Genomic DNA, 26,577 nt, shown 5'->3' with positions numbered 1-26,577 from the left:
GAATACATAAGAATACACAAATGTTAACTCTACATTCTATATTTACTGCTCTACTCTGCCGTATGGACAGGTCATGGGCAATAAACAAAAATTCACGGCCCCTGACCTGTCCATGACTTTTACTAGAAATACCCCTGACTAAATTTTAGGTGCTCTGGGGGGCCCAGGCACTGCTGCTGCTGGGGGTGAGACTCCGGGGGCCCTGCAATTAGCTCTGGCACCCCCTGAGCAGCTGGCCCCAGCTAGGGTGACCAGATGTCCCGATTTTATAGGGACAGTCCCGATATTTGGGGCTTTTTCTTACATAGGCTCTTATTGCCCCCCAGCCCCTGTCCCGATTTTTCACACTTGCTATCTGGTCACCCTAGGTCCAGCAGCAGCCAGTGCGGCTCGCCCCAGGGCCACCCCAGCTGCTTGGTTAGCCCTGGGGTTATCCGCATCGACTGCTGCAGATGTCATGGAGATCCTGGAAAGTCACGGAATCCATGATCTCCGTGACAGACTCGCAGCCTTATCTATAAATATTATTTGCACATGACTGTAGCTAAAGAATTTTGCTACCTAATAATTTCTTCATGTTTTTTTATGAAACACAGGTAACGTAGTTGTGTGATTTTCTCAGATAAAGTTGGAGAGGCTATGCTACATATCCCTAAATCTTTTAAAAGGGTGAGGTTTCCACAAATATATAAAACAGTAAACAGGTCTCTGGAAAGCATTGCACATTAATAAACACAGAATATAGATGATTTGTATATCAGTTAATACAAATAAACACCATAATAGAGTGTATGTGCATAGAATACTTGAAAGCTTGTAAAACTTGTATATTCAGGTTCTGATGTTTTGTATGCCACTTTGATTCCAAACCATGCTAGTGGCATATGAATAATTTAGGGCACAATGTTCCAGCACATTAAATCATTGCAACATATAACTGATATATGTACTGTGTACTGTAATATGTGTGGTCATACTGTGTCAGAAATAAGTATGAATAGGTTTTTATCCCCTTCGCTCACTTAAAATAACAGTGGTAAACATAATACTGATTCTGAATAAGATTAGACTTCTCCAGCCTTACAAGATAATGTTTTATTTCTCTATTATGTCATCCATCACTATGCTATCGAGTGGTCTTTTGTTCTTCTAGTTACAAAGCTGCGATTTCCATTGTTTATAAAACTGTAAGGATCCTTCAGAAAGGATCCTTTATTATTTTTATGATTGATTAAACAGTCTTGGTTTGGCAAAGATATAACAATACAGCACAAACTCAATTTTCCTCATCTCAGTTACTCGTGTTATGATCAGATTCCCCATTGGCTATTAATGACACTGAAAAATTCCTTGATAGGTTTAACCAATTCTGTTATGTAAAATCATATTAAATCATTTTCCAAATGGGATGAGGGCATGCAGTTGTTTAATATCGTTTGTCAGTGTTTCAAGTATTTTCTGAATGGAGTTTATATAGTAATGAAAACAAATGTGCTTTTTACTGTTCATAAGGATAGTCCTTTAAATATGTAGTAGAAGCACTATAAACCTCTGTAATCTAGGGAAAATATATGACCAGTATGCTTTATTCAGTGTAATGTACATTAGCGCACCAACTTAGCCTGATACTTTTCTGTTTTTGTATGATCCTCCTATAGTAGCAGAATAATTAAAGTACAGTGGGACATATCTTTGTTAATTAGATATTTGATATATGATAAAAGAATGGTGCTCTTTTCTGGGTAGATATTTTCAGCATTATCATTTTCACAACAGTCAATGCAATGTAAGGACCTCTATAACTTAATATAATAGCAGCCTAACGGTTAAGAATAAAAAAAATTCTACTCTACTTTACATTATATAGAATACATTTCTGGCCTTTACTCTATCTGTGTCCATATCTTTAGATACTGCTGATCACTCCCTTCTCCATGGCAGCCTGTTTTTCCTTGGCTCTGTCCTCTTTTGGTTCTCCTGCCATTGTGAGATCTTCAGCACTGTTTTAGGTGTTTCTTTTCCTCCCCAATACCTTCTTTGTAGTGGTTCTGCCAGGCCTTATTCTTAGCCCCTCCTCTTCATTGTAACTCTGCATACACTTGTGAGTGGTGAAGCTTATCTTCTTCATGGCAGTGACTTTCAAATCTTCTCTCTCACTCTTGGTCCAGTCCATTTTCTCCTTTGTGTCCAACATTTTCTCCTGGATGACTCATTGACAACACTGACTTAATATGGATATAAAACTGAACTCTAACTTTCCTCCTAAGCCTTTCCACCATCCAGTCGTCCAAGACCATTAGTAAAAATTATTCTCCTGTCCATTAGTAAAATTATTCTCCTCTTCCATCAGTCAAACCACATCTTCTATTTCTTTGAAGCCCTCCACCTTGCACATTGCATCTAGTTTAAACTTTTCATCTTTGCCTTCTAGTTCCCACACAGCTCTGCTGCAGCCTACAAATCAGACCTTTCCTCTTTTGGTGCTCTTGCTCCTTCCCACAACCACTCCACCCCACCAGTGACACCAGTCTGTATATGCCATTCATTTCCGTCCCTCACTCTCATCTCCATGACTTCTTCCATGCTGCCTTATGCATGGAATGGCCTCCTGTCAAGTCTTCAAACTCTTACACAGCCACCCCTTCTCAGTCAAATTTCTCCTCTGCAAAATTGCTTCTTTCACAATACCCACAAGTTGGGAATTCATAATAACATGAATAATTAAAAAATAAAAGTTGCTCACTCACCATTCTGAATTTTTCTACTCCACCCCGTCTCCTTTAGGTCTATGTTTAGATTGTAAGATCTTTGGGAGTGGAATTGTGATCATTTTCTTGTGTGGTGAACTTGTATTTTGTTAAGATTACATAATAATAATAATAATTTTAGCGCTAAGGCTCACAATATGATAATGAAGGGATTTTTGTCAACATTATTACATGGTTGAAGCCCCCATTTGCCAAGCTTTATAGTGTGAACCTATATTCATAGATATTAAAGAATGAGGGAGACTTATTTGGTCATCAGGTCCATTTTGCAGACCTGTTCTTGACAGTATATTCTTTGTCAAGTTGCATTTTAAATGACTCAAGTAATGGTGCTACTACCATTTCCCCTTGGGAATCGTGGCTGTTCCACAGCCTAATAGATCATATTTGTAAAGGAGTTAGTAAAGCTGTAAAGTGTTCTTTAGAATTGCTGGATACTTTAAGTACTGTGTAGTTGATAAGACCTGAGCTCTGAACATAGTCTCTTTTAGTGCTTTTAAAAGTACTTTAGATCATGTCTCTATTTGAGTAAACCAGTGAGCTCATCCTGTTTGAATATTTCAAATGCCATTTGTGATATTTTGAAAACTTTTTAGCATTCAAGGTCTCCGGACAATGAACATTTTCTGCATTGCACAGAGGTGGTATAGAAGAGTGAAATGCAGCACATCCACATCAGATCTGTAGCATATTGAGAAACATTTTTGGCTTGCTAGAGATTCAGAGGAAAATATAAAATATGTTCTGGTTAATGCAAAACAGGCTTTGCTAGATCAAGACCAATTTAATGCTATTTCAGAAAGTCTCTTTGTGGTTGATTTTCCGGTAAATGTTATGTCTACATCTCATTAAAACATAAACACTTACCTGATGAAAATACCTTACAGTTGCCACTCCAGTTGCTACACAAGTCTTTCCACATTCCCAAGAAAGACTCAGACTGAAATAGCGTTCCAAGAGATACAATGCATTATAAGACCCAATGGAAACAATAGTGAAGGTGAAAAAGTTCCAGTTTACTTATGTTAAAAGAAACTGCAAAGAGACTGCACAACAAGAATGCCCCCGAAAAGCCCAGTGTTGCTGTATCTCCCTTCTACGCACCAGCTCCTTAGACATTGCTATGAATTATTTTGCAACATTAGCAATTCATACATTAGCGGTGTAGATGTTGCAGCAACATTACTCCAACTGGTCCTTTGGACTGCTAAATTTGCCACTGGTGAGATATGAACTGGGGACTTGAAAGGTTGTAGTTATTGAATCACTTGAGCTAAAGGAATATATCTGGTTGCTAGTGGTAGTACTGTAACCTTTGAAAGTCACTCTGAGGCCAAATGTTTCCAATCCACTCAAGTAATATAGTCTTTTACATTTGAAAAAGCCATTTAAAAGATTTGGTTGTACAAATCCCATTGACTTTAGAGGGAGAGATGATACTCAAACACTTTAGTTCTTTGAAAATTTACGAGAATAAGTCTGAATAGCAAAATACCAGTCCGCTCTAAGTCTAAACTATTTCTGGTAAAGAGTAGAAGTAAGTCAGTAGGTACGTAATGGTCCCAAAGGTGTGTACTGTAAAACTATTACAGTTGGGGTATGTTTTCATGGAGTCAGCAACCTTTATTATTATTTTATTATTGATTTGATATTGATTATGTACTGGGGATGGGGGAAGGGATGGAGTGCTCAGACAATATACTGTATAAATCTATGACAGTTCCCTTCTTCCTGCACCTCAGCTTTATTCCTTGCTCAAGCACAGGCCAGGGTTCTGTCTTTTCAGGACTTTTCAAAAAGCATTACACAGAATTAAACCTCAGGCTATTGTATGTAAACCCCATATAAATGAATGTTAATAGTTCCCAGTCGATTTCAAAGAGCGCATACCATACTCTTACTAAAAACAAACATTTAATGTGCGCAAAAACATCTTGTAAATAGTATTTGGAGTACTATGAATAACTTTTAAACAAAAGCTATTAAGCAGTAAATTTACGGTGGTTTATGTAAGTTTATGGTGTTCTCATACAGAGTTTCCTCCTGTCCTGTGTCAATTAACTGCTGGGTCTGCTGGGCTGTATTGAACTTTTTTGTTTGTAACCTTCCCCCTCCCACAGACGACGTTGCTCTCTGATTGAGTCAGCTCTCAGAGGATGACTAGGTTATCACCTGCCAGGCGAGTTGCCCACAATGAAAACATCATATAGAGCCTTAGAACAGCTACTGACCATATCTGGTAACTACCACACCATGTTCGGAAGTTTCTGGGTCTTTCTAACTGTGTTACCCTGACCTTTTCTCTGCACTTGTGCAAAGACACAGACTATCCAACTCAGATGCATGTCTCCCACACTGCATCTCTCCCCTGAAGAAATAAAGTCTCATGCTGAAATATAAATCATGTGAGTTATTCTTAGTGTAGTATAAGAAAGAAAAGATGCTTACAATCTGAGTAGAGAAAAGACATAAACTGAATGGAAAGTACACTTGGAACCTGATCCAATATCCAGTGAATTCAGTGGAGAGACTCCCATTGACTTCTCTGTGCTTTGCATTGGGCCATAAGTAACCCAGAAAATGTTCTGAAAGAGCATGATTTTGCTTAATGAATTCAGGCCTGATCCTGCAAATATGCATGTGAGTAATTTGGGACCCACTGAATATACATATAAGGATTTGCACACATGTGTAAGTCTTTGTAGGATTGGGGCCTTAGAGGCTAGATGACAGCATTTTTACTGCAGTTAGTTAGCAATGGTGGGTTTTACAGAAGAAAATCTTCCCTTATCTAGTTTTCACTAGGTTTTCCGGTGAAACAAGTTCACTTTTTGTAATTTGTTAAGCTATCCTTTCTGTGATGATGTAAGGCCATGCATAAGGAGTGACCAATTGTCTAACAAAGGGGTGTGAGAAAGGATTTTGTATGTAAGATTTCTGATATTAAAGGCAATTTATATGAAAAATATGCATGTTAATTACTGCAGTGGCTTAAATATCTCACATCTTCTGTTGTTTTCCATTCTTCTAGGCCTTTCTCTGAGATCTGTCTCTAACGTAACTATACATATTAGATGACTTTGGGACACTCTTTACATCAATAATGAAAGGATTATCCAGCAACCGCAGTCATCATCATGGGATTACCTGTGACCCTCCATGTGACAATCTGCCACATCACCCAGACAGGCAGCCATATTTGTTAAATCCAGTGGACCCTCACCCTGCCGATCACCCTTATTATACTCAGAGGAACTCTTTTCAGGCAGAATGCATGGTACCTTATAACGATCAAATTGCCAGCAGCACATTTCCTCGGCGACATTACAGTTCCCACCATGAACTTAAAGACGAGTGTGCTCTTGTTCCCCATGGAACAGCTAACAAAACTAATCGCATTCCTGCCAATCTTTTGGACCAGTTTGAAAGGCAGTTGCCTCTTAATCGAGATGGCTACCATACCTTACAATACAAACGGACTGCTGTGGAACATCGCGGTGACAGTCCAGGGAGGATCCGCCACTTAGTTCACTCTGTTCAAAAGCTCTTCACAAAGTCTCATTCTCTTGAAGGACCATCAAAGGGAAGTGTGAATGGTGGCAAAGCAAGCCCAGAGGAGACACAGACTATGAGGTATGGGAAGCGTAGCAAGAGTAAAGAAAGGAGGTTAGAAGGCAAGTCCAGATCCAATGCACCAGGATGGTGGAGTTCAGATGACAACTTGGACAATGATGTTTGCATTTATCATGCTCCCAGTGGGGTTATGACTATGGGAAGGTGCCCCGATCGTTCCACTTCTCAGTACTTTCTGGAAGCCTATAATACTGTAAGTCAACATACTGTGAAGTCATCCAAAAGCAATAATGATGTCAAATGCTCTACTTGTGCAAACCTGCCCGTGAATTTGGATCCCCAGTTAATGAAGAAAAGCTCTTGGTCCTCTACACTGACAGTGAGCAGAGCCCGCGAGGTTTACCAGAAAGCTTCAGTTAATATGGATCAGACACTAGTGAAGTCAGAGACATGTCAACAGGAGCGGTCTTGTCAATACCTTCAGGTATAGTATGTAGCATTGACTGCTGTTTACTGAATTGTTCTTTTTGCAGATGGTTTTTCACTCTGATATTTCAGATTTCAGAGTAGCAGCCGTGTTAGTCTGTATTCGCAAAAAGAAAAGGAATACTTGTGGCAACTTAGAGACTAACCAATTTTAAACTTATGCTCAAATAAATTGGTTAGTCTCTAAGGTGCCACAAGTACTCCTGTTCTTTTTGTGATATTTCAGAGGTCATCGTCTGTCATGTTTTGAGAGGTCACTGGGCGTAGAAAAGAGAAAGGGTAATCCAGATCAAATTTAAAATAAATGTGCATTTTAATGCTAGAAGTCAGTGTTTCAAATGAACTTTTCCAGGGGGCAACAGGCTGATGTTTTTTTTTCCCATATGGGAAGACTTTTGGGGGGCTGGATTCCACAGGCAGTCGCAGAAGGGACATAGGGAGTTGGAGGTTGCTTTGCTTCTATTTAGGATTACAGTGTCACTCAACAGGATGTTATCAGCAGAGGTGCTAGAACAGTTTTTCTAGTGCTGGTGCTGAGAGCCATTGAACCAAACTGTAAACCCTGTATATATAATGGAAACCACTTCAAGCCTGGGGGTGCTGCAGCACCCCCGACCCCATTAGTTCCAGCACTGATGGTTACCAGTATACAAATTCTTTTGTTTCTGTAGTTTCAGGGTTTGCCTTCATTAGTTCTTATTTTATTATGAAAATTAGAGACCCTTTGGAAACTTTGAGATGTCTTAATCCTTTAGACACCAGGAAAAAAAACTGCTAGCTGAAAAGATGAAATAGTTATTGTAAAGTATCCAGATTTGTATCTCTGGCTATTTCTCTTTCTTATGGCATTGATTCAAAAATATAAAATTGAAAGGCTGTAATGAGTGCTTGTTCTGATTATGCACTTTAAGAGTACATCACCTACTCCCTCACAAGCTGTTTGCAGTTAATAAGGCGTCACTATTTTTCACCAGTATTGTATCTTTAAATGTCAAGAATCAGATGTCTGCTCTTGGAGCTATCATACTGCCGGTGAATGTGTGTGGCAGAAACATGGATCAGAAAATACTAAAACTGTTTCATTCTTAGTTGAGCTGTAGATAGCTTTTATGCATTTTAAACGAAGCAGTTATGGCACATCTAAGTGTATGTGTAAAATGGAATAACGTTACACAGAGAAGAGAGAAGACCATGAGGAAAAAAGAGGTTTGAGAAGAGAACTATGTTTTGCTTTAAAATAATGGAACTCTTGCATGTTTAAATGTATACAGCAGCCCGTTTTTCTAATGTGGTTACCTTTATGGGACATACGGTTTGCACGTTTTGTTGCTCAAGTCATTACTCAGATAAAGGGCAGGATTCAGATGTCCTATTAAGGCACCCACATTTTAAAATTGAGCTGTATAGGTTAAATGGCATATAAAATCATTTAGAATACTAAGCTTTGAAACTCTCAGTTTACAATATAAAAAAAGGATGTGTATATTTTCCATTAATTTATAGCAACATGGGGGAAGGGGAAATGGAGAAAGTATGTGTGTTCAGAGTGTGTGTATAAATGCGCGTATAGTGTGGGGAGGGACTTTAGGGCTGAGTTACAACATTTTAAAGGTTTGATACAGTAGTTTTCTTCAATCTGAGTTTTGGGAGCTAGAAGAAATTTTAATTTTGGAGTTGAATGTCTTGGTTATTTTGGATTTGAAGTTTTTTGTTGTTGATGTGTTTGTTTACTCATTCAGTTTTAAGGCAGGTATTGATAGAATAGCCGACAATTCAGTGTGTAACCAGATGGATAGAAAAAGAGTAAAAAAACTATGCCAACATCAGTTTCAAATAAGCACTTCCATAGGGACTTTTAGATAATATTTAATTGACAGGAATAGGCTTATAAGTGGAATTAGAGGACACTATCTGTATCTTCATGGAAATATGTCCAGCAATCCTTTAGTGCAGGAATTAGAACGACTGAACGTTCTCTCATACATATGCCATGCTATTTATGTCCAGATGTTATTTTTGGTTTGTTTTTCTTTATTATTATATACTTGCTTTAAAAAAAAACAGTAAAATGGAAGTGTTTGGAAGTTGCTAAAAAGCAGAGGAAAATCTTAATCAAGCCCTAATTTACATTGCTAGCATTGTAAGACATCAGTCAGGTAATAATTGCTAGTGTAAGAGGCAGCCTGAGACAACTGAAACTTACTCTTATCTATTGACAATTTTAAAAAATAGCAAGTGTATATGTTAGTAAAAAAAAGGTGCATATTTAACTGCTTCCCATTCCCTTCCCCTTCAGTCGTCTGAGACTAGAAGCCCTTTAAGGCATGTACAATATTTCCTTTGTGTTTGTACTGCTCCTAGAACACTGGGGCCTGTAAACTCTACTGCAATATAAATATTATAAATAAAAATAATCAGTATCCTTCTGTCAATAAGATGTAGATATGTTTCAACTGTTTTTTATGTTTCCTGTTGAAACATAGGTAGGCTGGTTTCCTGTGTTAGGACAATTCGAAATGTACCAATTGAGATAAAACTACTTAATTACAAAGCCATGGTAGTGTTGGACAACTCTGATAATGACTTTGACTAATGTGGTATTTCTTTGCTGCTTTTTTTAACGTGTTAACCAGATTACTAGATGCTCGTCTCAACTCACTTGTAATTTAAGTTGCTATTGATGACCCAGCAAGTGGACTACATGATCCTCGGATGAGCCTAGTTTTTTATTTATGTAAACTGTCCTTGTGATATAAGTGTCTGAATACAATGGATAAGTGACTTTTTTATTCTACTGAATATTCAATATGATTTTTTTTTCTGTGACGCTACAGGCTTGAGTCTGGCATAGGTCACAAGTGAAATAGTTATCTCAGCCCTTCCCCCCGCCCCATCTACATGCCTGCCTGTTTTTATGGACTCTATTACTGTAGAATCGCAACACCTCATTATTTAGACATAGAAATGACAAGCAATAACAATCTCACTCTGTAGAAGAAATATCTTAAGTTTGATCGTTTCAACATAGTCCTCAATTGGCATTTGTCCATATTAGAGATGGCTTAATCTCTGAAGGTTTGGAGTGTGGATTCAGAGCAAACCTAAGGTTGCTATCCAAACCTATGGATGTTCCTCAAGGACCCATTCTTTCCTCTTAACACAATCTTTCCTCTCTCCAGTAGGCTCCATTAGCTGTAGGAAAGCTAAGTGTCCAAGGAGGAAGTGGCAAGTAGGACCCCCTCCCAATTCCATTTTCTATACAAGTAGCTGCGAGTTCCCCTGTGCTGTTTTAGGGGGATGGCTGATAGACCACCTCTCTTCTCACCTGCTTTTCTGAGATGGTGGTGTCTTGCCTGCTGCCTCTGCTGCTTCCTATGGGATGGTGTTTCAGGGAGACCTGCTCCCATAAAGTCCCAAGCGAAATATTATCGGGGGCTGGGAAACTTGCCATCCCACCATTTCTACAGTAGTGAAAGGCAGAAGCTCACTGTTAGGTTCTGCTACACCTGCTCCTTTAAATCTCACAGGTATTCTTAGGCTGATATTTCTGTGCTTCTGCAGGATACCTGTGGATGGAGACTGTGCACAGGCACTTGCATTAATGTGGACTTTGGGAGAGAATAGATTATTCTTTTATGTGGGCATAGGGTAAATTAGAACTACCCCATCTTTTCTCTGGGATGTAGGTGTGTGTTGGTGGGAGGGAAGGGAATGGGGTACATTCTGTATTGAACTTTTCCTTACCTCGAGAAAATATTCTGATTTGATTCAGCTCTAGGAATGGTCCAAGCAGTGGAGGGCAGGAGATGGTAAGGAGCATTCTTATTTTATCCATGATAGTTCCCCATGCCTTGACAGTGAGATGTTAGGTAGTGGAACAGTTTCCCAAGGCTTATGGTAGGCAGTCCTTTGGAATATTCTACGTTAGACATATCACTAGAATTTGTAATGTAGGAAGCAATACTTCCCTGGCCAAGAAACGGGCCTAAAAGCATAGATATTTTACAATTCTTAATTTTAGGGATCTATGGAAGTTCATGCACCAGCACTTACACACTACGCAGTTAGTCTCTAATGATGTATTTACTGCTGGATATTCTCCACAATTGTTTTCCTAGCCTTTGCCTATCCGTAAAGAGAGAAAAAATTCACAGATTATTTTTCATATTTTCCCCCATTTTTTTTTATTTGGGTCAGTCATGTGTTTTTTCATGACACGCTGTAATCATTTGTATCAAGACACACAGGATAGGGAAAGCAAGCTATTTATTTCCTGGCTTTAATTGGCATTCACTAAGCTCCTTGAAGCAAAAACTATCTTTTTCTTATGTATTTGTACAGTGCCTAGCACAGTGAGGGCCTTGGCTGGGGGCCCCTAGGCACTACCGCAGTATAAATAATAATTTTATATTCTTGGCACAGGACAGAAAAAGTAGAACTTTGCTGCTGGTAGCTACAGTTCAAGGAAGACTTAGCAGTAGAATAGTGGCAGGGTGGGTGTGAAAGTGAGGTATCAGGTAGGTGAGGAAGCCTATGCAGCTATCACCATACCATACTTTATTCAGCAGCCCATGGACAAGCAACATGGGGAAAAAAATCTATAAAACTTTAAACCAAAAGGCTTGGGTATTATATGCATATTTTCTAGTTCATTGTAGTTTGGATCTGGTAAAGAAGGGCCTGATTTGTCCCAGAGCCTATGTCTTACTTTCCCTTATGGCTTAGACGCTGGTGGACGCCATCAACGATGTCCATAATCTACTCCAGTGTAAAGAAAGTCTTCTGCTTCAGTAAATCCTGCTTTCTTATCTTAGGACCAGGCACCTTCTTTGTAAGATGATTCAGTGAGTATCCCACAGCTTCCCTGGCCCCATTGTCTGGGTACACTGCAAGAAGGACAGGAGACTTGCTATGGGTTTTAATCAGTCCGCAACTTTATTATATAGGTGTCTGGGACTACCCAGCAGATAAAGTGTACAGTGCAGGCAAATCTATGCTTATTCAAATCAATTGTCCAGGGCTTCCACCAGCCCCACTTTGTTTCCATTCAGATCCCCCAGCCAACCCCATGGCTTGGACCTTACCATCCACCAGCCTTGTAAGAAGGTTAAGGAGGGCTATGAGAACAGGGCGGGTTGGCTCCCTGCCATACCAATCATAGGAGTCCCTGAACCCCCTCCCCCATTCTGTTCCTTTATCCACTACCTCCTTTTAAGTCCTTTACCAGGCCATTTATCTGGTCGCTGGCTGCCCTCCCTATGGAGTACCTGCACTGAACATCCGCCCAATATTACAAAATAAGTTGTGACATATGGCCTACCACCTTTTCTATTCACCAGAAAAGGTCCATCCACACACCCGCTGTGGGGAAGGTGAAAAAACCACACGCCACTGAAGCCAATTCTGGTGGTCTGGGAAAAAATTCCTTCCCAGCCTCCCTTTAAATGGAGCGACTAGTGTAATGCCCACAGCAGGTCCTAACCCAGCCTGCCATTCGCCTCCACTATGGGAAGGAGGGTGGGTGCTGGCTTCCTTGCTGCTTGGACGTATTTATTGGATATATTGCCCCACCTAGATTTTGTACCTTTATGCACATGGCCTGGTGTGGAGGGCGGGGGGGATATTGCCTCAAAGCTGACCACCGAGCACTTTTTACAGCAGTTTTTGCCTTCTTCCTCTTCTCCTCCCACACCAAAACCACAAAGTAGAGCTGCCCTTCTTTTGGATAAGCCCAGACAAATTCTGCCTCCCTTTAGTTGTGATGCAGTCATTTCTTCATAAGACTAAATGGACTTTATTGCTTAACTTCCTGGTGCTATTCTGTATAGTGAGCTATCATGTTATTTGATCATTTAGTCTATTAAATCACCTGGTAAATTGTTTATTCTTCTGGGATAGTAATTTGTTTAAAATCTGTTTTGCTGGGTTTATCTGTGCACATTCATCTGAATTTGCAATCATTTTCTACTTGTTTTTCTTGTGAACTTTGTTTGCATTTCTGCCACGGTGAAGTGATTACTAAATTAATCTACTCAATGTGTCCTTGTCTTGCATACATATGTAGGGAAGGTGTTATCAGTTCTCCACTGCAGTCTACATATCTAGGACTTGATTCTCCACTCCTTTCTTCCACTCAATGGTAAATCTGTCCTTTACAGCTGCAATTTTCTTATCAGCTCTGCAAAACGGCTAAAGTTGAAGCCTCCTATTATCATTTTATCCTGATCTCTACTTCATACTTCTTAATAAAGCTGGTGAAATAATTGAAAAGAAAAATATACAAATATACTTGCAAATAAAACACCAAATATAATAATGGGATTATGTTATTCTCAAGTATTTGGACCATTTCCAGGTATTCATGAAAAAGTTTGTGAATCCCAAAAGTTTCTTGAACTGTAGCATAACTGGTTATTTATCTCACATTTCATACCTGAAAAACATAATTCACCCAAAAGTAGTTTTTCAACCATGAAAATTGTTCATCCAACCTGTTGGTGAATGCTTATGAATAATGAGTAGATCTGTAGAAATTGGGATGGGTTTGTAAATGATTCACAAATGGGAGCTACATTTGCAACAAATATATTCATAATGAATAATTCAACCAGATCTACTTCTTAGGCATACATAGTCTTCAGCCTAATTCTCTATCTATCCAAGACACCTTTGGATATGCTGTGAAAAATCTTTCCTATGAAAATAACCCGTAAATGTAGCAGAACATTTCTAGGTAATCCTGTCTTCCCCTCGCAACCTCTTTTCAAATTTACCCTACAATAACTTTCCATCACCTTAGTTATTACAATTGATGAGAATGACATCACTGTATATTTTACTTTAACAACCACCATTTTCTCATACAATTAGTTAAAGGCTGGTCTTTGGCATAGCTGTCCCATCTTAGTTGCTCAGTACCCCACTGATGGAGGTCCTGTAAATACCTAGCTAGATCTTCTATGACAATGTCTGCTCTTTAATGATTATGACTGCAATTTTATCTGCCATTGTACTTGAGATTGTTGTTTCCCATCTACTGTTGCATTACTTCTCAGTGTCGGTGACTGTACACAAATACACAATACATTGTTCTAGTTTGACTATCCAGCTTGCTTGAACATCCTTTCATTCCAACGGCATGTTTACCACTCTGTATAAAATTCTGTCACTTGGATCTATGCCTCCTCTCAACTGTGTGATGCTAGTATATAGTATAAAGGGGCCATTAAATACAGCAGTTTGAGTTATCCCGTCATAAATTACCTTAGAAGCTGTGAGATGTGTTTGTGGAAACTGTATCTAAGACATTAAAGTTGATGCCTGGTAACAACTCCAACTCCAGAGAGAAAACATAGACTAGATGCGGTCTTATCTCAGAACCCTGAATCTGATACCTTCCTGTCACTCTGAACACTGGGGATGTTCGAATCTGAATTTTGTGGATTGGGTCTTTCTATAATGGGCCCAAACCAAACCCTGTTCTGGACAACCCCATCCTCGGTGACAGTTTGGATCCAGATCTAAATCTGGTCTGAACTCTACAATGTTGGCCCATTTCTAATGGAGATATGTACAGTAGTTTGGAGATGAATGTTGAAAGTGATGCTTCTCTTTTTCAGGTGAGGAGTAAGGAATATTTCTGCTATTTTAAATTAAGCTTCTTGTTCCCAGATTGAAGTAGAGATCAAAAAGCACCACAACTGCATTACCCCAGTGCGGGCAGACTGGTCTAAGCTAAGAACAGTTTGACTCAGTCTTGTTGGTCTTGGCTGTTCGGAACTTAATAACAGTTTCTCTCCATGTAAAGATGCATGCAAATATTTCAGTCAAATGAACTGATTTTAAAATAGAACCTGATTGCTAAAATCCCACAAGTTGAAACAAATGTTGGCAAGGATATTGCAGAAATTTGATTTTCTCTAAATGGAAATAACCTATATATCTGCTTTTCTGAAAACTGCTGAAGGTTATTTTTAAATACAGTAAAAAATATAGTGTTAATTATATCTTAAGTCCTCCTTTTTTTGCATATTTCACTGACTCCTAAAAAAAAATGCACATGGAAAGGATGCTGTGATATTCATTTTTATTGTTCTAAGAATTCAGTATTCATGATTACCAAGAATAGACCAAGAAAGTGGAAGAGGGCAATTGAATTTTCTCTAACATACAAAATAGCCATAATAACTGCTAAGAGAACCAAATTGCATGGGTTTGAAAATCTGCACTGAGCAATCATTAAGTATTGTTCTTAGTTGTGTGATTTCATTTCATTAAGTATTTGCATACTAATAGAAAGCTAAAGTTTCGAGTCTACTGTTGAGTGATGGCCAGCCACTCCCCTCTAGCTTTTGTGTTTACTTCCAGTCACCCACATTGCATTGGCAAAGCACAGGGAGAAGCTTAATGCTCTCAGCTGCAGTAAACCAAATCAAAATTGAGATGAATAATGAACTTAATTTGCCAAAAAGACAGTCTGTTTGATATTTCATCTAATAAGGTAAGTTAACAAACATTCTAGGCAACAGAAAGGAAAATATTCTTTTTTTATTGTTTAAAGCCTGAATAAAATCCATATTTTTATCCTCACATGCTGGAGTTTATTTCAAATTTCATTCAATGTGTGAATTAGAGATGAATAATCTAGCACTTGAGTGCCACTATATACCTGTCTTTTGCTTATTTGGGGACCCAGAAATATACATAAGGAAAATCCTGCTTTTTGCACAAAAAGAATACGAAAAGAAATTTACCAGTCACTGCAAGCTTGCTAATGATAAATTTAGTCTCTTTCAGAGCAAAGTGAATTTAGATAAAGATCAGAGCATGTAAATGGCACAGCAAATGCAACTGAAACCAATGAAGGGATTGGCTATTGACTGTATGTGTTTTGTATGGTCTGTTTATGTACAGTAAATCTAATAGCTGATGTTTGAGCAGAAAGAAAGAAACCATAGTCAATATTATTTTTCATACTTGTAAGGAACATTATATTTCTACGTGATTACTTATAATGGAAGTGGTGTGTTTCATTAGCTGACCCAGTTCTGAGGCCTCTGTTAGGTGCTATTTTTCTTCCTTACATTTGTTTTCTATTTCATCAGACTTCTTTGTTTAATTAAAGCACATTCTTCATTATTAGTTCTGTAAAGAATGAAGAATCACTATGAAAGATCGCACTTTAAATTTATTAAAGCCCACTTGCAAAATAAAATGCCTCTAGTCTCCATATTATTTTAACAGCTTGATAATAAAAATGAGATTTTAATTAAAGAAGGGACGTTCTTTGGATTTAGCGTTTATTTTCCACTGTTCTCTCTATATTTCTATCTCTGTCCCTCCTTCTCCCCCTCTCTTCTGGAAGTAAAAATATTCTGTATGATGCAGGCTGGTTTAATTTAGTTAGGCTGTAGTATAATATTCCTAATGCTGGAAAAAATTATACTGTTGAGGCAATTGGAAATTACAGTATGCTTAAACATTTAAGAAAAGTGAAGGTGCTGACTTTCTAAGATATATAGATCTTATTCCCCTGCATCTTCAAAGACAACAGCCACTATCTACACATACTTACGTGCAGCATAGTATTTCACCTTGCAAGATACATGCTGGCTATCAAAAGTTGCAAGAGCTGAGCAAACCTCCCAATCAGAAAATATGATCTGAAAACTCACATAGCCACCTTTCCTCAACATTTCCCCAGTACTTTTGGATGCACAGCACTGTAATATGTGACACTGTATCTGAGAATGTAATAATAAGGCGCTTGGAAATATTACTGTTTTATATTTGGTTATGTATAGTCAATTTTATTTTTAGTTCTCTAAGTACTCAATATATATGTTTTTTCCCCAGAATCTGAAACATTTTTCTCTGACAGCAGATGATATCAGTCTGCTAAGCCCCAGAAGCTTTTTGCTTTAAGAGCCTAGAGGCAATAAGTAAAAAACAAAACCGGGCATGGATTTGAAATACTTTTCATAAATTACAGTTTATATTAAAAAGATGTGTAGAAGTGGCAATACAAAAAATACATATAATGTTGTTGAGTTCTTAAAATAAGGATCTGATATGTAGTAGGAGTTTTGTCTAGTAGGACAGAGCCCTGGGACTCAGCTGGACTCCTGGGTTCTAGTTCCACTCTGCCACAAACTCATTTTTTAAGACTATGCTTATATCGCTTCTACCAAAATTACCAGATTTGGATGCCTCAAGTTAACGTGTAAATATATACTAAATCAGCCATAATGGGGACTCTCTAAATGAGCTCTGAAAATTAGGTCACTTACTTTAGAGCTTAGGTATCTGAATCAACACAGTACTTAACTTTATACGAAGTACGAAAATATTGGCCTACATGCTCTGTGCCTCAATTTACCCATCAGCAAAGGGGGAATAATAATAATGTCTAGCATGTAAGGGGATTGTGTGGTTTAATTTATTAATGTTTGTGAAGCACTTTGAGATCCTTTCATATAAGGTGTTATAGAGACATAGCTAATAATAAATTAAATGTCAACTACTTTATCAGCATTTTTTCCCCTTTCAAATGCTCTGATTCATCACTGTGATACAGTTTTACCCTGACAGGTTTCAGAGTGGTAGCCGTGTTAGTCTATATCAGCAAAAACAAAAAGGTGTCCTTGTGGCACCTTAGAGACTAACAAATTTATTTGGGCATAAGCCCAAATCACTTTTGTAATGCTAATGAGGCCAATGCAATCAAGGTGGCTCATTTCAAACAGTTGACAAGAACATGTGAGTATCAGCAGGGGGAAATTACTTTTTGTAGTGACCCATCCACTCGGAGTCTTTATTCAAGCCTAATTTGATGGTGTCCAGTTTGCAAATTAATTCCAGTTCTGCAGTTTCTCGTTGGAGTCTGTTTTTGAAGTTTTTTGTTGAAGAATTGCCACTTTTAAGTCTGTTATTGAGTGTCCGGGGAGATTGAAGTGTTCTCCGACCGGTTTTTGAATGTTATAATTCTTGATGTCTGATTTGTGTCCATTTATTCTTTTGCGTAGAGACTGTCCAGTTTGGCCAATGTACATGGCAGAGGGGCATTGCTAGCACATGATGGCATATATCACTTTGGTAGATGTGCAGGTGAATGGGCCCCTGATGGTGTGGCTGATGTGGTTAGGTCCTATGATGGTGTCCCTTGAATAGATATGCGGATAAAGTTGGCAACGGGGTTTGTTGCAGGGATTGGTTCCTGGGTTAGTGTTTTTGTTGTGTGGTGTGTAGTTGCTGGTGAGTATTTGCTTCAGGTTGGGGGCTGTCTGTAAGCAAAGACTGCCCCATCTCCCAAGGTCTGTGAGAGTGAGGGATCATCCTTCAGGATAGGTTGTAGATCCTTGATGATGTGATGGAGAGGTTTTAGTTGGGGGCTGTAGGTGATGGTTAGTGGCGTTCTGTTACTTTCTTTGTTGGGCCTGTCCTGTAGTAGGTGACAGAGTCAGAAGGGTACTGGCTCTGTCAATCTGTTTCATCACTTCACTAGGTCAGTATTGTAGTTTTAAGAATGCTTGATAGAGATCCTATAGGTGTTTGTCTCTCTCTGAGGGATTGGAGCAAATGTGGTTGTATCTTTGTGTCACTACAAAAAGTAATTTTCCTCTGCTGATGCTAAAAACCTTCTTTTCTACTGTTTGAAATGGGCCACCTTGATTGCATTGGCCTCATTAGCCCTACAAAAGTGTTTTCTCCCTCCCCTGGTATTCACCCCTTCTTGTCAACTGTTGAGAAAAGGCCACTTCCATCTTAATTGAATTGGCTCGTTAGCACTGACCCCCCCACTTGGTAAGGCAACTCCCACCTGTTCATGTGCTGTGTATTTAATACCTGCCTACTGTATTTTCCACTCCATGCATCTGATGAAGTGGATTTTGGCCCATGAAAGCTTATGCCCAAATAAATTTGTTAGTCTCTATGGTGCCACAAGGACTCCTCGTTAGTTTTACCCTGGTGTAACATGATTAAAATCGATAGAGTTACTCCATCATAAAACTGGAGTAAGGCGGTAGTGAATCAGGTCCTGCATAATATAATATTATAATATTCTCTTAGAAAATTGATACCTGCAAAGCAAAAATGAAAATTGGCTTAAACGGATTTCTGCAAGCAAGCTAAGCAAACGATATAGCATTCAGCACAGAAAAAAAAAGTTGTAACTAGTACCACCCCTTTTTAATGAATGGTTATTTTTGTGAAATTGTCTTTGTACTTCCTTGTTCACTGACGCTTGAACAGTATGTCTCATAACCTGACTTCACAAATGCCCCGAATTGAAATTTGACTTCTCTTTGTGGTACTGCATTCTGAGTTATCACATAACTCTGTGTTTAGCTCAGTTTTTTCCCTTACCATATTGTCAGGGGTGCTGGAACAATTTGTATAGTAGGATGATGAGAGCCATTGAACCAAACTGCAAACCATGTATATGAGGGAAAACACTTCAAGCCAGGGGGTGCTGCAGCACTCCCAGCACCCCTAGTTCCAGCACCTATGTATATTGTCATTTTCTTTGTCAAATATGGACTTTCCCTACCAGCCTCAGTGTAGTAATGGTACTAGAAATTTTCTAACTCCATATTTCACACCAGCAAGTTCCCCCCATTCTGGAATTGTTCAGACAGCAGCAACCAGTTGTCTGTGATGCCTGCTGAATTCTCAGTCTGTACCTTCACATCTCAGTAGTTCTGCAACAGCAAAGCAGATGTTAACAAGATTGTTTGTTGCTTTTCACTAAATGAGCCTGTGTCACTGAGCTAGGAGAGCCTAGACTTCTGAATTATGATCTGATGCATTATGTTCACATGCACACACGCAGCTAAATTTTCAAAGCTGGACAGGATCCGCATTTGTGCATATGTAAGTATGAGCTTATGTGGCAAACCCATTCCAACCAGTTTCGGAAACTTGTTCAGTAGTATCTAAACCACTTGGATAATCTTTGTTACAAAAGGCACTGTATGCATTAAGACATTGAATTTCTTAAGTTGTGTTGTTAGAGTAATGGTTTCCACAACACTATGTCTCATCTATATTACAGCTAAATACTAAAACATTACATCCAACAATACATACAGTATTGCAAAAACTACAGGCGCTCCACTTGGCTGAAATATGGGTGATGTGTATTAACTTCGAATTCCCAAACTTTTAATCAATTAAAAGTCTCAGCCTTAATGTTGCATTGACATAGGTTTTTAATTTAATTCAGTATAATTTGTTTTTAATTAATTTAGTATAACAAGGTAAACATAGATACTAAAATCAAACATAATGAATGGAAATTAAACAGAAGAGATTTATGAGGTAAATGTTCCCTCAGAGCATTCAGATGTACTGGACATAATAAGACTTTAAATAATCTTTATCCTAAGGGTGACTAGAAATCTGTTTTACTTGAGCTTTTCTTATTTGTTGTAAAGTTCTTGTGAGGTGTCCCAACTTTTCATTCACGATGTCAGCAAGCCCTGATTTTACTAATCTTGTGTCAACTTCTTTATGAACAATTTGGAAACTCAACTCTTTATTCCCAACACAGGAGGTAACGGGAGGGGGTGATTTTGCATGCTCCTAGGTGTATTTGAGAAATGCTAAGGGTATGGACTGCATGCATTTTATTTTATTTACCCTGGAAACGGTGCAAGAATCTAAGCAGAAAAGGAGATTTGTGTGTGTGTGTGTGTCACAAGTGTACTGGTGAAAAAGTGTAAAATACTCCCTATTTCTATAGGCTGTGGATCCAAAGTCAAAGCCAATATCAAAAGATATATACATGTACAAATGTACACATACAAGAAGTGGGCATGAACTGGAACTCCAAATTTGGAGTTAGGTGTATCATGTTCAGGGCATCAGCTCTAAATCAGTCCCTGGAGTGTTAATATGAAACCAAAGCTGGATTTGGGCCTAATTTACGGTTCTTGTTTGGTTTCTTAACTCCTGATCTCCAGGTGGCCCACCTTCCCTTTAGCAGGTACTTCCTGCCGAAAATACCTTCCTCTCAAGTCCCCCACCAGTTATTCAGAAGGAGAGGGGTGGAAGAGAGATTTATTTAAATGTGTGGGGAGGTTTTCATATGGCAATGTAAATATATGTGGGATTGTTTAATAGGTGAACTAGGCCCAACCCAAAATATGTCTCTTCTCTGAAGAGCTTAAATTCCTGAGGCATTAATAGGTACAATAGAGTGCAACACAATACAAAACAAACTCAGTGTGCTGTGTGGTCATTTGAACTGTAAAGCTTCACAGAACTAGAGTTTTCAGGACAGTAACTGGGAATTATTTCAAGGATATAGATGGGTGTAAAAGAAGGCATGAAGAAAGAAGCGTGCAAAGGAGTAAGGAGCAGTCAGGAAAGATGCTTGAGTGGTAAAAAGAAATTATGGGAGAGATATAGGCAAGAGTAGACTTATGGGGTGAAATCCTGTCTCCATTGAAATCAATAGCAAAGCTCCCATTGACTTCTGTAGGGCCAAGATTTGCACCCATGGGGTACTTTGGAAGAGAAGCAGAAGCTTAATACAGAAGAGGAGGAGGAGCCAGTGCAGAAATTGCAGTAAGGTGATGACACAGTAATAGTAGCAGAGAAGGATGATGAACTGGAGGAAGAAGAGATGAGAAAGGAGGAATTAAAAAAGAAAAAAGCTGCAATAGTTAGCATAAAGTTACCAAAAAAGAAATATTGTCATGGCAGTAGGGAGGGAAGAAGGAATGAATTTTGGAAATGTTGTGAAAAAAGGATTCAGGATTTGATGAGGTCCTGGATGAGACAGGAAAAAAAGTAAAGGAACCAAAAACTGCACCAGTTTGCAACTAGCTTGGGTGGCTAATTATAATCATTTGGGGTCTGTGGAATACTTTTTTCTTCCTTTGGTGCAGTGTTTTGTTGAGTTATGTTTTATAGCAACATGGCCAGAGTTTGTATGCCATAAAGTTTGACCTGCATTGGCTGTAGTTACATTTGAAAGGGCTTATCTGCCTTCAGGACTTGTCATGTTCCTGGTTGTGGGAAGTCAGCAACTGAACGTTAATTTAAATTTAACAAACAACTAGGTAAATGTTTGAGTTTTCATTATGACAGGTTAAACGAACTGCTGCATGAATGCTATAAGAGGAGACAGTATGTAAGAAGCAATGCACACTCAGTAAGCTGCACTGAAAGTTGTGTGTTGTGGGATCACATTTAACAATTTATATAGCACCAATTTCCACATGAAAAGGGACTACAGATTGTAATCCCTATTAGGGGGACACTACTTTTCAAATGTTGTAGATCAAATTTTGACCCCTAAAATTTGACCGTGTCCGTTTAGAATAACATATAATGATCACTGTGTGAGCCATATAAATTGCCTTTATATGTTGATCTCAGTACAGGGAAGGAGAAAAGAATAGGTGGGAAAACTAAAGATTACAGGTACTTTATTTCTTTAAGATGTTGCCTACTTGCTTTTTTGATTTTGGAGAGTCTACTCAAATTACACCACTCTGGGAAACCTGGGGTGCTTCAGTAAAAGAACTGACTGCAGGACCTGTTCCAATTCACATCTGCTCTCGTTCCTGCTGCTGCTGTTATTCAGGCACGTGTTTTCTCCACTTCCCCGGGCCAAGATGATGTCCAGTAACCCCAGGACAACAGCAATGGGAGGCAAGGCATGGACAAGGCAGCTGTTCTCATGGAATTTCCAAAATTGTCTGAAAACACATTCTCATTGTTATGGTTTTCTATAAACAAGGGGAAAATATAATGTTTGGACAATTTTTATTTTAATTTCAAGGAAATAACAAGGAGAAAGAACAAATATAAAGTCACCATAAGAGAGAGAGGGGTGGATACGTGTGATTTTGAACACACAGCCATTTTGAACTTCTGAAACTCAGAGGGAGCATCCCTGCAGGCAGACTGTTTGGTTCACTTTACTATAAAAGGTGCAGTACATAGAAAACAGCCTTAGAGTCACACAGCTATATATGCTGCTTCATTACATTTAACATGCATCTAAACTGGAAATGGAAAGTAAGGCCTTCTAGTGTGGAATATATCCTGAACCAAAACCCTAGGTTTGGGTTCAGATCAGAACGCATACACACCGCGTTTGAAGAGATTCTGATTCACGAATCTAGATTTGTCCCCTCTGTACCATGCAAAGGGCTGACCCTTTTCTTTCCTGCAAATATGTTAACTGTACTGGAGCCACTGGGCTTTACTTAGAAAACCAAAATCAGAGTCATATATCCTTTCAATGAAAGCTCAGCTGCAATTTACTGTTTTCTAATCTTACTGTTGCTACAGAAGAAGGTATACTGAATATGTGAATTGTGTTTATTACTCTAGGTTCCCCAAGATGAATGGACCGGGTATGCTCCGCGAGGCAAAGATGACGAGATTCCATGCCGGCGGATGCGCAGTGGCAGTTACATTAAAGCCATGGGGGACGATGATAGTGGGGACTCAGACACCAGCCCAAAGCCATCGCCAAAGATTGCAGCACGAAGGGAGAGCTATCTCAAGGCCACCCAACCCTCACTTACGGAACTCACCACCCTCAAGTAAGACATTGTCGGAATGAACCACTGATCCTCAGAGAAACACATTTCTGTTCGTCTCTCCTTTCTCCACTTTCTGGGCCCCAAATAAGGAAAGCGCTTAAGCATGTGTTAAAGTCCCAATTGAGTCCTCATAAATGATTTCCTGAATGGGGTGAATTTTAACACATGTTTAAGTGCTTTCCTGAACTAGGGCACTAATGTTCAGGATTCAAACCAACAAAGCACCTAAAATCACTAATTTCCGTGAGACTGCTCACATGCTCAAAATTACATACATTCTTTAAACACCTTGTTGAATTAGAACCTTAAGTGCCATATTCCACAAGCCTTACTCAACTGTGTACGTATTTATGCAAGGGTGAGTAAAATTTAACATGAGTGAGGCATGTGAAATTAGCCCTAAATCAGTCTTTGTAAATCCTCAAAGAGGGTTTTGACATTAAGCCCTGAAGAGTGAGCATCAGAAAATAGAGAAGTCCATATCTTCAACCCCCCAATCCAAAATTACATTATTATTTAATTGAGAACTATGACCAAAAAATTAAGACTGAGAATTGCTTTAAAAAGACTTCAATAAAAAAATTACAAAGGGACACAAAGTGTCATCATTTTTCACAAAGGCTAAAGTCCCTAAGGAGTTTCAGATAATGGAGAAGCAAAGTGTCAATATACTGGAGGAGGTAGTAGCTTGTGGATAGAGCTTTGCTAGATGAAACAACTTTGGAGATATGTTAAGTTGCTTGGAATGTGTTTTTTGAGTTAAAAGCAGCACTCAAAATAGATTGTGTTTTTAAGACCAAAGAAAACATTCAGTGTATAATTTAAAAAACTCAAATAGTATAACATATACTGAATCTAAATTTGTGCTGGATCAGAACACAAAACAACAATGAAAGAACAAGAGCCCACTGCTTCTGCCACTGAAATCAGTGGCAAAACTTCAACTGATTTACATCAAAGCAGGATTTGACCCAAACTAACTAAAAATCAAATAGTTTTATCTAACTAGAGCTGGCTAATGTTTCAAACATTCATTCTGAAGATTCTTTGTGAGAATGTCATAACATTTTGTAAAATATTTTAACAGCTGGGACCCAAAGTAAAAATTCATAATAATGCAAATTAACTGTTTGAAAAATGTTGTTATTGTGGAAATTGAGGGAACATGTTACTGATTACTATGCAGTGCACTATGAAAGAGGGGGAAAGGAACAGTACCCAAGCAACAACTCAGACAGGAGAGTGAGCCAAAGCATCTAATAAGAAGACTGAAAACATGTGTACACGTCATAATTTTGGGAGGCATTGAGATACCAAGGTGACAATCTCTTAGCAGAATATGATCAACCAGATTATGTTAAATTAGGTTAGATTAAGTTAAATGTGTCCAGTTGAAGGGAGTAACTGTGAACTGGTGGCAGTAGCCAGAAAACTCTAGTGTAACTTTTCCCTAGATTTACATTAGGTGAAAAGAGTTTCTAATGAATTATTATTTCCAGGGAAGCAGGAATATCTGTCAGATTCTAATTCAGAATTTATGGCTAATAGCAGTGGAGCAGAACTGTTGTTAGCAATACTAGGAAATCATTAAATGTTTTCCGAGTGTAGGCAGGGCAATTCAGCAGCATCCAGGATCAGTGTCTGTCATTCCCTGTCCTTTGGCTTCTTCTCTCCTGGAACTCTAGATAGTGTTCATAGTCTGTGGCCTTGTGTTCAGGTTTCAGAAGCCTTAGTTTGCAGAATTTGTTACTGAACTTTTTTTTTCCCTTGTGACAGCAAAGCCATGTTCTGGCCTGGGGCTCCATGGCCTAATCTAAATGGATTCCAGTTACTCTCTTGCTTCTTAATTTTATTGGTCTCAATATTACAAAATGCTGAGCACTCTGGCACTGATCCAGTAAAGCATTTAAGCACTATGCTTAATAAGCATACGAATAGTCTCACTGAAGTCAGTCATGCCACCAAAATGATAGACATGGAAGAACAGTTGGGAGCAAAGAGTGAACAAACTACATATTAGAAAATACAGAAATCTATTACTCTTCTCCCCGCCTCCCCCCCCCGCTCCCCGGCCATTCCCCAGTAAATGGATGGCAAAGCTACAAATAGATACTAGTTTGTTAACTGTCACTTTTGTCCTGTGGGTTCATCCGAGAGGCCATGAATCAACTAAGCATAGATTTCACTGGTGTTTTTGGCTCGCTAGCAACACCAAGATTGATCAACTTCTGTCTGTCTGTATCTTGTCAGAGTATTACAGTGCCATTGTGATATTGTCCAGGTAATTACATTTTTAACTGAATTAACTGAGCACTAGATTGTACGTAGCTGTATATATACCAATGCATATACCAATGCAGAGGAGTGGGGTGAAGACGTAAGGATCTTGAGTCCAAGCCCTGTTCAGAGAGTGGTTGCTACTCCCACACATAAAGTGACTGGGACCAGGGAAAAAAGGGGCAAGGAGCAGGCAGGCTCTGCCCCAATATGCCAGCCCACACAGCTGGACAGACTGGGGAAAGTAACCTGCACCCTCGTCACGGCCGCAGTAAATTACCCTCCTTTTGGGATAAGAAGGGTGCCCTGTGAGGAATTTTGACACTCAGAGTCACAAATCCACCCTGATTATACCCAGGGCCACTCCTGCAGTTAGTTATGAATAAGACTACGTTTATATCATAGAGGTCATAGAAGTCAGGGAATCCATGGCTTCCAGGACTCTCGAGCTGACAGCCAGTGGGGCCCTGGCAGGGTTCCGGCGACAGGCAACAGCAGCGACAAGTGACGGGCAACAGCCTCTTGTGGTGGCAGGGGGATGCCTCAGGTGAGCAGCTGGGGTGTCCCAATTTGTCTTTCGGAAATTTGATCACCCTGCAGTTCCCAGCTGCCACAGCGGAGAGGGAACCCCACAGCTCCCAGCCACCATGGTGGTGGGGGAAACCGTGGAGCTGCAGCAGCAAAAGTCACAGACAGGTCACGGCTTCCCTGAATTTTTGTTTATTGCCCATGACCTGTCCATGACTTTTACTAAGAAAATCATGACAAAATCTTAGCCTTAGGTATGAATATTTACAGCCAAAATCTCCGTAATCTCTACATGCAGTTTATGCCGTATCTCTTACTCAGGGCTTCATTGGACTTCAATACCACCAATCCCAAGTGTGCAAGAAAAACTCATCTGATGG

At 39.1% G+C, this 26,577-nt stretch overlaps 1 protein-coding gene across 2 annotated transcripts in view; it reads left to right on the top strand.

Moving 5' to 3' along the window:
• The window catches only part of DLGAP1 (DLG associated protein 1), a 605,986-nt gene that overhangs the window by 394,635 nt on the left and 184,774 nt on the right, over positions 1-26,577 (top strand). For both annotated transcript variants that reach the window (XM_007063887.4, XM_043538800.1), the window contains 2 exons: positions 5,800-6,825; positions 23,178-23,392. In XM_007063887.4, the coding sequence (XP_007063949.1) occupies positions 5,872-6,825; positions 23,178-23,392 (1,169 nt within the window). In that variant the 5' untranslated portion in view covers positions 5,800-5,871. The remainder of the gene's footprint in view (positions 1-5,799; positions 6,826-23,177; positions 23,393-26,577) is intronic.

This window comes from Chelonia mydas, chromosome 2, assembly GCF_015237465.2.
Source record: "Chelonia mydas isolate rCheMyd1 chromosome 2, rCheMyd1.pri.v2, whole genome shotgun sequence".
Lineage (NCBI taxonomy): Eukaryota > Metazoa > Chordata > Testudines > Cheloniidae > Chelonia > Chelonia mydas.
Note: the sequence above shows the minus strand (reverse complement) of the source record. Positions and strands in the feature narration are given on the sequence as shown.